The 14,331-nt window shown below is 39.1% G+C and overlaps 1 protein-coding gene across 2 annotated transcripts; it reads left to right on the forward strand.

The window, feature by feature from the left end:
• Positions 1–502: 502 nt before the first annotated feature.
• Positions 503–13,156, forward strand: ccnb3 (cyclin B3). Of its 2 annotated transcripts, XM_058393871.1 has the most exons (13): positions 503–650; positions 946–1,040; positions 1,418–1,501; positions 1,580–1,645; positions 2,260–2,363; positions 2,456–2,576; positions 3,633–3,731; positions 4,827–4,919; positions 5,088–5,225; positions 6,275–6,430; positions 9,588–9,737; positions 11,378–11,508; positions 12,759–13,156. In XM_058393871.1, the coding sequence occupies exons 2-13, from the start codon at positions 966–968 to the stop codon at positions 12,823–12,825; spliced, it is 1,284 nt and encodes a 427-aa protein (XP_058249854.1). In that variant the 5' UTR covers positions 503–650; positions 946–965; the 3' UTR covers positions 12,826–13,156. The 2 variants fall into 2 exon arrangements, with proteins under 2 accessions (XP_058249854.1, XP_058249855.1); XM_058393872.1 differs by lacking the exon at positions 1,580–1,645 and having other exon boundaries at positions 12,759–13,155.
• The last annotated feature ends 1,175 nt before the right edge of the window (positions 13,157–14,331 follow it).

Raw genomic sequence — 14,331 nt, forward strand, 5'->3', positions numbered from 1 at the left:
AATAATAATAATAATAATTTTAAAAATATAAAAATAAAATAAATTAATAATAATAATAATAATAATAATAATAATAATAAAAATAACCAAAAAAAGATAAAAATTAAATAAATAAATAAATAAATAAATAAATAAATAAATAAATAAATAAATAAATAATACAGTTTACTTGTATTTATTTATTTTTTTTAATGGAAGTTATTTGCAAATCTTCTAATAATAATCTGGAAAGTAATATTTCTCCACATTTAACAACAATCTTTTATAAATCTGGTGGAATCCACTCCATTTTATTTTATTGTCCTGAACGGAAATTCCATTCACATTAAACAGACGCCGTCTCGTCTTCCGCATTGATGCAAACAAAGACACATGTGGATTTCTATTGGTCAATATGGATTTTGAAAATTCTACAAATCCCGCCCCTAGCAATAGCATCTCAGCCGCCACGTTGATTGGTCGGCTGGCAGCAGGTTTTGTCCAATCAGCGCTTTGTGTGCAGAGTTTGGATCCACGCTTGAATCGTGCAGTGTTTCAAAAGCGCTTTGGGGAGGAAAACATCAACAAAATATATATGTATATATATATGTATAAATCAGACGTTTGTTTGGATTTTTGATCAAACTTTTCTAAATATCCCCTGGACGAAGGTAAGCTGTTCTTTGACCACTACTTTGTGTTACTTCTCGCTGAAGATGATCATTGCACATGTATTTAAGTGAAGCTGGCTGGAGTGAGGCTCATAGAGGAGAGTTCAGTATCTAGTGCACTTATTATGTATCGCAGAGATCAGGGGGTTTTGTTATGACTGTGTTATCCTATAGCCTGAACTTACATCACGTACAGTAATGAGAGCTATACCGGATGCATTAAACAGGAAGTGTGATGATTGGAGAGCCTCATGCACCTCCAGTCATTGATCAGCTTTGCTCTTTCATTATGAAGCACAAGCAGACAATAAGAAGATGCCTTTTTCAAGAGGAAAGAAGCCCACGGTCAGCAAGATCCCAAAGCTCAACTTGAAAAGCTCGGAAAATGTGGTAGGTTTAATATAATAATAATAATAATAATAATAATAATGACAAACATTCCTGCTGAACAATGCTGCTCAAACTGGTACTCTTATATCAGCTTCACATTGTGTAAGATTTTCTAATCTGTTTTACTTTCTTGTTCACATTGTATCAGTAGTTTATAAACTGGTTCCTTTCTACCAGTTTGACCAGTTCGGGCTGTGTTTTGGTAGCTGGTGTAACCAAGCTGGATTTTTCAACATGCATGAAATGTTTGTTACTGCTGCAAATAGCATGCCTAGAGGCTGCATTGGTGATTTAAAGCAAGGAAAGATTGTGTATTGATATTTCCTTTACATTATATTTTGCACATTGACACAACTTTCTATCTCTGTGCGTTATAGGTCGATGGCCCTCACGTCAAGCGGTCATCGTCTCCTCCTCAAGGGGCTCCTAGGAAGAGGACCGCATTTATAGACCTCACTAATGTAAGTCTGGTTTCTGGTGGTGAGCTCTTTGCTGTGTGTTGTGTCCATGCCTCATTGTTTCTTCATCTGCTCGACTAGGCCGTGTCTCAGTGTTTCGTGACGCATCAGTTCAGTGATGATGATGATGTTGTTAATGTCAGGCGAGTAAGTGCGTAATGTATGCCGGAAAACCGTTTCTTGGCAAAATTGGTACTGTGTGAGTTGAGCAGACTTTACACAGATGTTTAATCCCCTTTAGATCATTGCATTTGCAATATTTAGCAAATGCTCTCATTCAGAGTGAATTAAAAACGCATACACATAGACTATGGCCTTAGAACAGGATCAGGCTCAGACCCTTAATGTGAGAGTTAGTCCACATTTGTACAAAGTCTGCTTTGCTTCTAGCTGTAATTAACTCGGGGTGAGCTATTTTAATTTAAAGCAACCGCGCAAAGATAAAAGGCACAAGTTGTGTGTTTGGTGTGGGTGTTCCTTTACTTTACATATACAAGAAGGGCACGCTTTTTTTGTACTCATTCACACTGCTAACCTGAACCCTTCCTTCTTTCTTGGTGAGTTGTTTTCATATGCTAATTGCTCTTATGGACCAGTTCATTGTGGTCTGAAACACCTTTTCTAGCTTTCTTTTATGTCTGATGATTGGTGTCTCCTGAGGACTATTCATGTGTAAAGCTACAGATTAGAATGGTTCTAAGGTTGAGGGAAAAACCTGAGTGTAAATCACACTGACACACCATGCTCTCCTTGTATTTCAGGCTCACAAGATTGAGTTTAGCAATCCTATAAAAAAGAAAGAACCAACCAAGAAGGTGCAGAAGAAGACCTGGGTGACCACCAAGAATGAGGCCAACCTAAAAAAGTAACATTTCCATGCTACTTATGTTCAAATGCTATAAAAAGTTGAACTTTTTGCTCCCAGTACAAAAACCTGATCTCTCACTGTGTCTTCAGGTCGGCCTCAGTCACTTCTGAGAGTTCGTGTGAGGAGCAGGAGAAGGACCAATCCCCAGTAGAGAAACTGGAGGAGCCTCTTCCCAAAGCTCCCCTTCCTGCACACCTTCTGCCTCCACAGGTATGTCCAGAGAAAGACTATTTACAGAAAGTGTTGTATTAGTGAGTCAAGACGATTAAATTTTGGTTGCATCCTTCATCAGTTCTGCTTAAATGTCTTGGTGATTGTAGCACAAATCTACTGACCTTCACCTCCTGTTATTAGACACTAAAACAGTCAAGCTTCAAATCAAATTGCATCACACTACAGACATTTTTTTTTGTATAATCCATGCTCAAGCATGTTTTATGCATTATGTACACTGATCAGGCATAACATTATGACCACCTGCCTAATATTGAGTTGGTCCCCCTTTTTGCTGCTAAAACAGCCCTGACCCGGAGACAATCGAGACATGGACTCCACTAGATCCCTGAAGGTGTGCTGTGGTATCTGGCACCAAGATTTTTGCAGCAGATACTTTAAGTCCTGTAAGTTGTCAATGGGGCCCACCTCGCAACTTACAGGACTTAAAAGATAGTTACAGGATTCAGAGGATACTTTTGATAGATACTGACCACTGCAGACCGGGAACACATCACAAGAGCTGCAGTTTTGGAGATGCTCTGATCCAGTCGTCTAGCCATCACAATCTGGCCCTTCATCAATCTCGCTCAAATCCTTATGCCCATTTGTCCTGCTTCTAACACATCAACTTTGAGGACAAAATGTTCACTTGCTGCCTAATATACTACATACTACTGCCCCACTACATGGCAAACATAGGGAAATAATAATAATAAGATAAACATAAATCTTGTGCATCCAAATCCATACCTCCTAAGTACTAAATATATCCAAAATGATTCATTTAGTAAATAAGAGTGAAAAGAATGGCTGTAACATTACAGATAGTTACTCTGATCATTTGCATTTGATTGGTCCAAAGCCATTGCGGATTTGAACGTGGCTGCGTAAAGATCCCAGCATCATATTTTAGTTCATTTTACTTTTGGTACTGAAAAAGCCTCTGCTTTCTATGGAAGAAATGTGAAAGTGTTGATGCTGTTGTTAACAAACCTATTAAAAAAACCTCATCACTGTAATAATAAAATAAGACTGTGTATATTATTGCAGATCCCCCCAGAGTTTGACATCGACTCCGATGCTTCGAATGACCACACACAGACACCGGAATATGCCAAAGACATTTTTGATTACCTGAAGAAAAGTGAGGTGAGTTCGGGTGTTTTCACAGCTGGTTCATTTCATTTTGTGTCTATATGAACACTCCGATTGATCTCAGACGCCCCTGAAAGGACTCACAAGCGACTCGTACTGAGGGATTCTTTTGTGGTTCGATTGATTTAAGCGATGGGAAAGTAAAGGAGAAAACCGTCTGCTTTAGGCTTTGTTCTGCCAGACGTACCTTGATGCTTGCCGTATACACAGCTGCCATCATCTGTCGCTGGTTAAACCAGAAGCTGTCACAGTGTCCGGTTGTGGGCTTGTGTGGTCTCAGGAGCATTAAACGCTAACTATCTGATGGCTGGAGTCTGAGTTCTTAAGGAGTTGTGGTGTGAACAAGGGGTCTGAAATCAGTGCTAAAAAGAATCAGATTCAATTTTTGGTTCGTTTTAACCGAAATGAGTTTGATGCTACATACGAAAGCACCTCAGTATACTCGTTAGGTTTTATATAGTGGTGTCCTTTTATTAATCCACTGATTAATCTTAGCATGTATTGATATTACTTGCAGATGTATATCCACATCTGCTTTGGACTGACAGAGCCACAAGCCTGGTGTCTTGGTTATCAAGTTCTAGCAAGCTTCACAGAAAAGTAACTTTTATAGTGGTTGTGTGGACCATCATGCCGTTAGAGTGCTTTTGCATAAGTGTTTAGTCAATGAATAGAAACTCTGTCTCTCTCTGTCTCTCTGTTGGGGTGTGTCGGTCTCTGTCTGTCTGCGTGTCGGTGTGTATGTGTCTCTGTCTGTTTGTCGGCATGTGTGTCTCTGTCTCTGTGTGTGTGTTTTAAAAAATGTTTTAACTTTTTAAAAAATTTTTTTATCATATTTGTTTTGGGTGCTACACTTGGTAACTGTAAATGTTTACCTTTCTCCATTGCTATATTTCTGACCAGTGAAAGTCATGTAATGAGTGTGAGAAGAGTATTGTCTTTACCCCCCTCAGTCAATCATTTTTGGGTTTGTTTAATGATGTGCGGTGTGACTAATGGGACTAATGGGAGAGAAAGCAAGCTTAGAACTTGTCCAAATAACCATGCAGTGTTTACGCTACAAACTGAATGGATTGTTTTATCCTCCAGGAGAAATTTGTGTTGCACGATTACATGGAAAGTCAGCCGAGCCTGAACTCGAGCATGAGGGCAATTTTGGTGGACTGGCTGGTTGAGGTCCAGGTGAGTGCTGTGATGTGTGTGTTTTTATATAATATTGATCTGTTGTAGTGTTTTATATCTGTCTAGAATACACTTGGTTCAGCCAGATCAGATAATCCCATCTAACCTTTCTCTCTCTCTCTCTCTCTCTCTCTCTCTCTCTCTCTCTCCCCCTCTCCCTCTCTGAAGGAGAATTTTGAATTGAATCATGAGACGCTGTATCTGGCTGTGAAGATGACTGATCATTATCTGGCTGTGACTCAGGCCAGCAGGGAGTCGCTCCAGCTCATCGGCTCTACAGCCATGCTTCTCGCCTGCAAGTTTGAGGTGAGACATGCACATTTTAACTCCCTCTGCACTCATTACCCACAAACCACACCCTGCTCACTATATAGTCCACTGATTCAGAAAAGCAAGGCTGAGCATAATCAGCATTATGCCACACTGCAGTGTTTAGAGACCTGTATAGTGGAATAGGCTGGAGCACATACCAGAGAAATGATGCACTGGTTATGTGTTTCACTGTAAAGCTGCGTTAAGACGTATACATTTGTGCGTTTTTTTTTTGTTGCATCAATTCTGTGTAGCATCAAATCGTCAGTCGATCTTCCTACTACTGTTTGGCATAGTGATAACGTTTACCAGTGCCTAGTTCAGTTGTTGCTAAACAATAACATCTGTGTTCGACAAAGCCGGAGCAGTGTGTGCTCTTTGCTATGGATCACTCCATTGTCTTCACTCCCATTAGTAGTCGCTGCACCAAGCTACTCCATATTAGCTCCATAAAGTTCAGCTTTTCTCAACATTGTCACCACACTGGACACGCCCACATCTCCGTTCACTTTGTCGCTGAGTGTGTGTGAACGTAGCTTTGATATAACATACATACGACTAAATCAGAATTTAGCACAGCAATATGAGATGTCCTCGTAGCTTCTAGAAAGAGTGATGAATGACATGCTGAGGCACTACACTGATTAGATATCAGCCCATGATATCAGGGTTTTATATGTATATAAATCTTACTGCATTCCTTATCTACTTTCTGCACAGCCACCAGGAACAAACTATAGTTGACTTTTAAAGTGTCTTCTTCGATTTGCCAAAATTATTTTTGGTTAAATCTGGCTAAAAGATAAAGATGAGGCTAAAAGATGACTATTTATTTAGCCATATGTCAGAGAAGCTGCTTACACTGTGTTTCTCATGAGTATGTTATGTACTAATCATATGTGAGCTGTTTTTTTTCTTACAGTGCTCATTATTAGAAATGCTCTGATTTTAATGCAGAAGTTTTTTTTTTTTTTTTTTTTACTGACAGATTTAAGTTATAATGATAAACTTTTCGTAGTCACTATTTTGGATCTGTGTTTCAGGAGCGGCTCCCACCTTGCGTCGACGACTTCCTGTATATATGTGACGATGCGTACAAGCGCTCTCAGCTCATCGCCATGGAGGGCAGTATCTTACAGGCGCTGAAGTTCGAACTCAATATTCCTGTGGCGTATCGATTCTTACGAAGATATGCCAAGGTGAGTGAGAGAAACTGTAGAGCGTGTGTGTGTGTGTGTGTGTGTGTGTGTGTGTGTGTGTGAGAACTAGGTTATGCAAGCGTGTGTATGGAAGCTTGTGGTGATGCATCAGATTAGATTATCTGATATTTAGGAGCAAAAATGGTGACCTTTTTAAGGCCGGGTCGATTTTTCTATAACCGCAGCAGGTTTAATAATTGAGTCAGTGGTTTATAATAGTGTGCATATCTGATCATGTGACCTTTCAGGGGAAATGTAGGCAATTATTCCAAAGGAAGAATTTCATTTACATACAATTAAGCGATATTGCAACACGCCTGTGATTCAGCGTGAACTTAGTGACCTATTATTATGCAACAAATGGAGACAAGTGAATTAATGCCAAAGCAATAATATGAATAATTATATTAATTAATTAATTTTTTTATTTTATTTATGTATTTAAATTGTATTATTATTATTATTATTATTATTATTATTATTTGCCTTTTTAAATTTAATTTAATTTTATTTTTTTGCATTTTTTTTGTGGAAAACTACTTTGCGAAATTGCAGTTTTCTTCTTTAAAAGCTTCTTTTTAACTCCTAGCAGTGAAGACACATGTAATTACTCTCTATGATCGCTGTACTCGTGTTGGACACGTGTGAATAGAAGAAGGCTTTGGCTGAATGTGTGTAGTGATGACATCACACATCGTGTCGAGTACAGCATCGCTCCTGTTTAATGCCATTGAAATCTCTGACAGCGGGGGATTTTTAGCTGTGCTATGGAAATAGCTCCATCATTGCACTGCACATGCTTAACCCGTCTTGTGCTAAATTCCCGGAAGTTCAGTTACATTCTAAAATGACTTAATGGAGCTGAGAATCTTGAGGCTAGCTTCCTCCATTCAATGCTGAACAAGACTAAACCAAACACCACCTTAGTGTGCCGCTACAAATGACTACGCTGTAATTAACGTGACGCGTTACAGTCGACTCTCCTAGAGGATATTTTTAATGTATTTATCCTGCTGTTTGTGCTTTAATTGAACGTTCTGAAGTTTCAAGGACAGCAACATGCTAACTGCTTAGTCCGCACATATGACACTGAAGGCGACTCTTGATTATTAACGTCGCTGTTTATAGACTTAAAGGGAGGGACCGCGGCGTCCTTTGCGCTCGATACGAGCCTATCCAGCTGTCAGACTCCAGCACGCGAATCAAAGCCGAGCCGCAGTGACAGAACCCGACTGTGCAGTATATTAGGCACCTATTAAAACCCATACACTGCTTATTCTGTTAACGAGATGCGATTTGACACTTTGAAGCCGCTTCCCCGCTGAAAAGTAACAAGTGATTGTGTAATAACCTCAATAAGTGACTTTCCGGCAGCCTCGCAGCTTTTATGGTGAGCGCTACTCATGTCAGTGTCAATATGGAAATCGGTTATTAAAGCTGAACTCGCTATTCAGAGATGTAGCCCCCTTTTGTTTGATACAGCTGCATGAGGGAGTGTGTGAACTCTGTGTGTGTGGGATGGTTTGTGAGATCCTTTTTGTAAATCTGCTCAGTAGGGAGGAGTGAACAAAGACAGTGGAGAACACTAGCCTTCACCCAAAATGTATGAAGGGTCTGGCTGACAGAGGGTCAGGAAATAACACGATTGTATTTTTAGTGCAGCTTTTAACTCTCGACTCTTGGTGGATATTTTAAAGCTATGTAGATACACAACATATCAATGCAGCGCAGGTTAATGGCCCATATGAAAGTAGACACTCAGGGCTTTAAGAATTTATAGTTTTTCATAAGCATTTCTGTTTTGAACTAGACTGCTAGGGGCAATATATTCATAGAAAAGTGCCAAAAAACAGTGTTTTTTTTTTTCCGGCACAAACGTTTCTATTTTCAAAGTAAATGTTGATAGCTCTCCATGATGCTCCAAGTGCTTGTTCGTAATCGTTTAAAATCTGAAGCTGTTATGTTCAACCACTAAAATTCTGTGTAACAGAGGGAAAAACATCTCGCACTGAAAGCCAACAGGGTCCTAACTCAATTTATAACAGATTGGCAGCAAGAAAATAATTCATTTGTTTTACTTTACACTTGTATAGTGGTAAAAAGTGGTAGCGGTTTGTTTCTGGTGCTTCATTTTTAAGTAAATAAATACATTTTTAAGTGAACAATATATTGCGAAAAAAGCCAAAATAACAATAGTAATAACTGTAAATAAAAAAGAAATCTATTAAGGAAACATTTCTATCTAGCTGTTTCAGCAAAGAAAGTGCACAAGTCTATCAGTGAAAGCATGTTCGCTTGTATTGCGGTACTTTTTTTTGCACAAGAGTCTACCAACTTGTCACAGCTTAATTTGGCAATTTTATTCCGCTCTTACTTGCAAATTACAAGGTGATCTCCTGTGCACAGTCCTTGTCAGGTCATTCCACAGGTTTTTTGCCAGGATTTAGTTCAGGGCCCTGACTGGGATTTTCCAAAACATTGATCTTCAGATGTCGGTTCTGTTTTGGCTCTGATTTTGTGCTTTGGGTCATTATTATGCTGGAAGCTTTCTTCATTTTTTTTTTGCTGTCTAACAGAAGCCTGCAGGGAGTCATGAAACGCTACAAGTGTTTCTTGTCTAGAGCTCAGTCCAAGCTGAAGAGAAGCAGCACTATAGCATGATGCTGCCACCACCATGCTTCAGTGTGGTCTTTTAGATTCATTCTTAAGAAATATCCCATGGTCTCATCAGATTGACACGTTTTGGTGTATGGGTTGGAGTGACTTGGCTTTGGTATTTTTCAGTTTCTCTGTTTGAGCCATGGAGTCATTTTGATCATTTTAGCCATTGGTGTGCAATATTCAAAAATAATTACAATTATTTTAATACATTCTGAAAGCACGGCTGTGGTGGTTATAACTTCTGGGGCCTCTTGCAATAGCGGATAAGCCTTTAATTGGGGAAAAAAAAATCTGAATTAAAATAAGATTCTGTCACCTAAGACTGATTTAATTGTTGGAAAAATAGCACAGTTAGTTTTATTTTAACTTTATTTTTAATTTTTATTTAAATTTTTATTGTATTATTTATTTATTAACAATTTGTTATACAGCTGTTTTGTGAGTTCTTTGGGACTTTGTTATTCACTTGTGTTTTGTGTGTGTGTCTTGTACACAGTGTGTGAATGCCGGTATGGACACACTGACGCTGTCCCGGTTTGTCTGTGAGCTCAGTCTACTGGAGATGCAGTTTGTCCCTGTACGAGCGTCTCTGCTGGCCTCCGCTTGTCTGCTCATCGCCCTGGTAACCAAGGACCTAGGGGGATGGGTAAGTGTGTCTGAGCACCTCACGATACTGGACACAAATTCTCACACACACACACACACACCCCACAGTATCCGAATCGTCCTTATCTCCCATTCTCTAACACACTCATCAAACCATATTCATGAAGTCACTATTCATCAGTTTTATCTTGGGCTCATCTGTGTGATCAAACGCACATCTGCTCGGAAACTGCTTCAATTTGAGCAGGACGTTCTAAGCGTAATGATGTGAGGTTAATCATCATCCATAATAATTATATATCTAACAGTGCTAGCTGTAGTAATAATTATAATTATGGAATAGGATGGAAATAGGTTTTGACGACTTTTTTTTTTTTAATTGCAAATTTGTTTTTGGTGCAAATTTTTGTTTAATGCAAATATCCAGGCTGCACATTTCCTCTTATTCCCTCTATGACCATCTCTGGTGAGGGTATTGTACTGCACACTCTGTGTAACATGGCATTCTGGAGCCCATTTGTGTTAAAGGTTAACGAATAACAGTGAGAAAAATTTATGAGGGGTTACACTTCTATAATAAAGTAGAGGTGTTTGAAGAAAAAAGGTTGTAATATTAGCAGACTCGTGTTGTACTGTGCAGCAAAATGATCTGATAGGAGAGAAGAAAGATATCATTCACTTCAAACATCTGTCTCTGCTACGAACGCCTGGGACTGAATTCCATTTCCAAATTTCAACAAGCGACAACCAAATTTTGTTATATTACACGCTGCATATAGGATGTGTTTGTGTCTGTGTCTCTGTGTGCCTGTCTGCCTTGTGTGTGTGTGTACATGTCTGTCTGTGTGCCTGTTTGTCTCTGTCTGTGTCTGCGTGCCTGTCTGTGCGCCTCTCTGTCTGTGCGCCTCTCTGTCTGTCTGCACACCTGTCTGTCTATGCCTGTGTGCCTGTGTGTCTGTCTCTGCATGCCTGCCTGTCTGTGCCTGCACACCTATCTGTCTGTGTCTGTACACCTGTCTGTCTGTCTGTCTGTCTGTCTGTGCCTGCACACCTATCTGTCTGTCTGTGTGCCTGTCTGTCTGTCTGTGCACCTGTTTGACCTGTCCTGTACCACACTCATATTCTGTAGCTACATATAACTACATATAATAATCATGTTGTGTTGTATGTATTTACGGTATAAATAAATAAATGATTGCTCATGGTGAGGCATTAGGAGCGTTTCAGGAGTGACCTGTGAAACTCGTGTGTCATTCCTAATGCTTGCATCTTTTCAGAGCTGCATTTGAGCTCATTTATCTAGTCACAGATTTTTTTTTTCATGGTGATGTAAGATGATGCTAATACTAAATAACACACACTGACAAATGATCCTCCTGTGTCTGGCTCAGTGGTGCAGTGTTAAAGCAGCAGTTTAGCCGCCTGTCTGATGTGTTATCTAACACGCTAATGCTGAAGTTTGTATGCATGCCTTTGGGGTGGAATTTGAGATAGAAACACTCAAACAGTACTTTTTAAAAGAGCCCATTTTAGTAGTAAGGAGCATCTCTCTGATTCTGAGTACTGCTATTAGATCCTAGCTTGAACTGATATAGTGTTACATACATAGATTTTTTGTCATAGTTTTGTATAATGTTGACTAAAGCTCTCTCTCTCTTGCTCGCTCTCTCTCGCACACAGACACCATCTCTGCAGTTCCACTCAGGCTACAGCGTGGAGGATCTGGCGCCCGTGGCCCGAAAGCTCCAGCACATGCTGAACAGTCCGTCAGACAGCAAGCTCGCCACCATCCGCAGCAAATACTCTCACAAGTAAGCTGAATCAGCCAGGCCTTTTACTGTGCTCTATACGACTGCATGCTCCTGCATTTATTCATGTGCTCTAACTTATAGAATATTAAATCAGCTGCAGTGCAAGTTCATACAGACATATAAACACTGACTTGTGATCGTGTTAGTCCTAAAACAAATGACATTTCAGCTAAAAAAAAATTGTTTTCTTTATGTAAGATGATTATTAATTTGTTGACACACATCAGTTAGTTCTATTGGTCGTATGACGCCACTTTGGGGCATAACGTTGTTGGAAAATAACCCAAGACATGATGTTTCAAGAGTATGAAACGCACCTGGTGCAGCCTGGGTTTTATTTTCCCACCATACCAAATGCATTATTATTCTACAACATTATGCCTTGAAGTGTTTTATGCCTTTCACAGCAATTAGCAGGAAGTGATTACAATTTTTTTTTAAGTTTTTAATGCTTTTATACCTCATAGTTTTTTATACCACACACGCGCACACACACACACACCCACCAATAGTGGGGATTTTGGGCTAAATGCATGTTGCTTTGATGCCACATGACTCGGCTCGGCCCAGATCTCCTGGAAATTCCGCAGTGTTTTTTGAAAAAAAATCGCAAGCTCCTCCGAATATTATAACCTTTGCTTGATTTTGTGTTTGTAAAACTTTGTAAAACTCCTGGATGTGCTGGCTTATTAACCCTTTATAATACCACTTATCACAAGCATTACAGCAGCTTTTTATTTTTTATTTTTTAGAAACCTCAGACTCCTTCCACAAACGTTTAATAAACCTCTCCTTACAGAACACTTCACTGTATCAATGATAGGTTTTTTTTTTTTGTTATAGAATGTCTTCTTAAGCATTCAGCCATCCTAATTAAAGTCGAAGTTGTCGTCTATAGAAAGGAGAACATATCACGCTAATGACCTCGTGTGGTCATTTTAAATGCAGCTGGCAGAATCATCAGAGCTGCTGCTGTTATCAGAAAGTCCGGTCCAATCAAAACGGAGAATTCCACAGCACCATGGTGTAATTAGAATTACAGCGCTCCAACAATATTAAATAAAACCTCATCACCTTGAGTTTCATTCATAATTCAATGTTCCCGCGTCTCCTGCAGATGCTTGAAAATTTTTGAGCCATGCGACTAGCCGCAGCAGTTCATTCATATTTGATGGCACAGATGACAGTTGGCATGTCGGTGTGGATTTTTCCCCCCATATTGTTTAACACCCAGCTTCTTTCTCTGACAGGGTTTTCTTTGAAGTCGCTCTGCTGCCCGCCGTGAGCTCCGAGAAGCTTGAGAGGTTTCTGAAGTGAGCTTAAAGAGATCATATGTAATCTATAAAGTATGTAAATATTTGTACTTAATATTATATCTCTCCTCATGTGAAAAAAATAACGTCCGTTCATGCCGTTCTACAGCATGCTTTGTTTTTCTTAGTGCAGTTTTATGGAGCTTTAAACAGTAAATACTTGCTGTAACAAAAATGTACGAATATGTTGTTAAAACCGTTATGTATTTTATTAATAATATTTCTCGATTGTTGATCAGCCTTTTAAAAGAAGTGTTCAAGCTCTGTTCTTAAAATGAACCATGTTATTAAACCATGTAAATGTATTTCTGTATAAATATTATAAATATTTTCCCTACTATTCTAACAACGTTATTATGTGTTGGTTGTAATATTTCTATGTTTTATTCATTTAATTAAAACCAATAATATATCTTTAGTATGTTGTATAATTATTTTTATTGATTTATTTACGTATTTATTTATTTATTTTCGACTTTATGAATTGTAGTAACAGGGCTTGACCAAAAGAGGGCAACATCTATTTGATCGATGTGTATTGAGGTGCCACTTTATTAGATATAGCTAATTTGTACCTACAGTAATTACCCCTTTTATTTGGACAACCTGTCTTTTAGCTCCATTACAGACAGCAGGTCATGTGTTGCTACAGAGTCCTCTAGAATTAACTGGAATTCATAACAAATGACATAAAATAACACTCCAATCACTCAAATGAGGAAAAAGTATGAGAATGATCAACCGACTGTAATATCTTCTCAGCAGTGGTCCTGTGATTGGTCCTTTTTTTGTTTTGAGGGGAAGTGCAAACAGAAACCGAGAAGCTACAGGATCTAATCTCTGAGCTCCACCAATCTGCCATAACAGTAAAACCACCTGCCGGATATTGTGTAGGTCCTCCTTGTGCCACCAAAACAGCTCTGATCTGCCGAGGCTTGGGCTCTACAACCTTTCTGAAGCTGTGCTGTGGAATCTGACACCAAGATCCTTTAAATTGTGAGATGATGTCTTCATGGATCAGACTTAATTGTCCAGCACATCCCTCAGAGGCTTGATCTGAGTGATTTGTGAGACATTTTCACTTTCTCAGTTGGACTCATTTTCCTCAAATCATTTGAGAACAAGTTGTACAGTGTGGCAGAGTGTGACATTTCCACATCCTGCTGAAAGAGGACACTGCTTTTAGGGATTACTGTTGCCATGATGGGGTGTACTTGGTCTACAACAATGGTTGCCCTTGTCAAAGTCACTTAGATGCTTACAGTTACCCATTTTTCCTGCTTACAACACATCAGTTTTGAGAACTGACTCTTCACTTACTGCTTTATATATCCCAGCCCTTGACAGCTGCCACTGTAAAGAAATAATCAATGTTACATGTTACTTCACCTGTCAGTGGTGTTAATGTTGTGGCTCATTGGTGTACATTTTAAGTGTACCATAAACCATATATTTATATGGTAAAGCACAAGCAGCCCAATGTGATGTGTTTATATTCCTCTTATACCAC

Source organism: Hemibagrus wyckioides, linkage group LG07 (genome assembly GCF_019097595.1).
Source record: "Hemibagrus wyckioides isolate EC202008001 linkage group LG07, SWU_Hwy_1.0, whole genome shotgun sequence".
NCBI lineage: Eukaryota > Metazoa > Chordata > Actinopteri > Siluriformes > Bagridae > Hemibagrus > Hemibagrus wyckioides.

Bases quoted from the DNA above. Each gene is read 5' to 3' on its own strand.
- ccnb3 (XM_058393871.1), top strand. From the start codon at position 966: ATGCCTTTTTCAAGAGGAAAGAAGCCCACGGTCAGCAAGATCCCAAAG. The intron at 1,646-2,259 runs GTAAGTGCGTAA...CTTGTATTTCAG, and splicing joins ATGTTGTTAATGTCAGGCGA to GCTCACAAGATTGAGTTTAG. The intron at 9,738-11,377 runs GTAAGTGTGTCT...TCTCGCACACAG, and splicing joins CCAAGGACCTAGGGGGATGG to ACACCATCTCTGCAGTTCCA.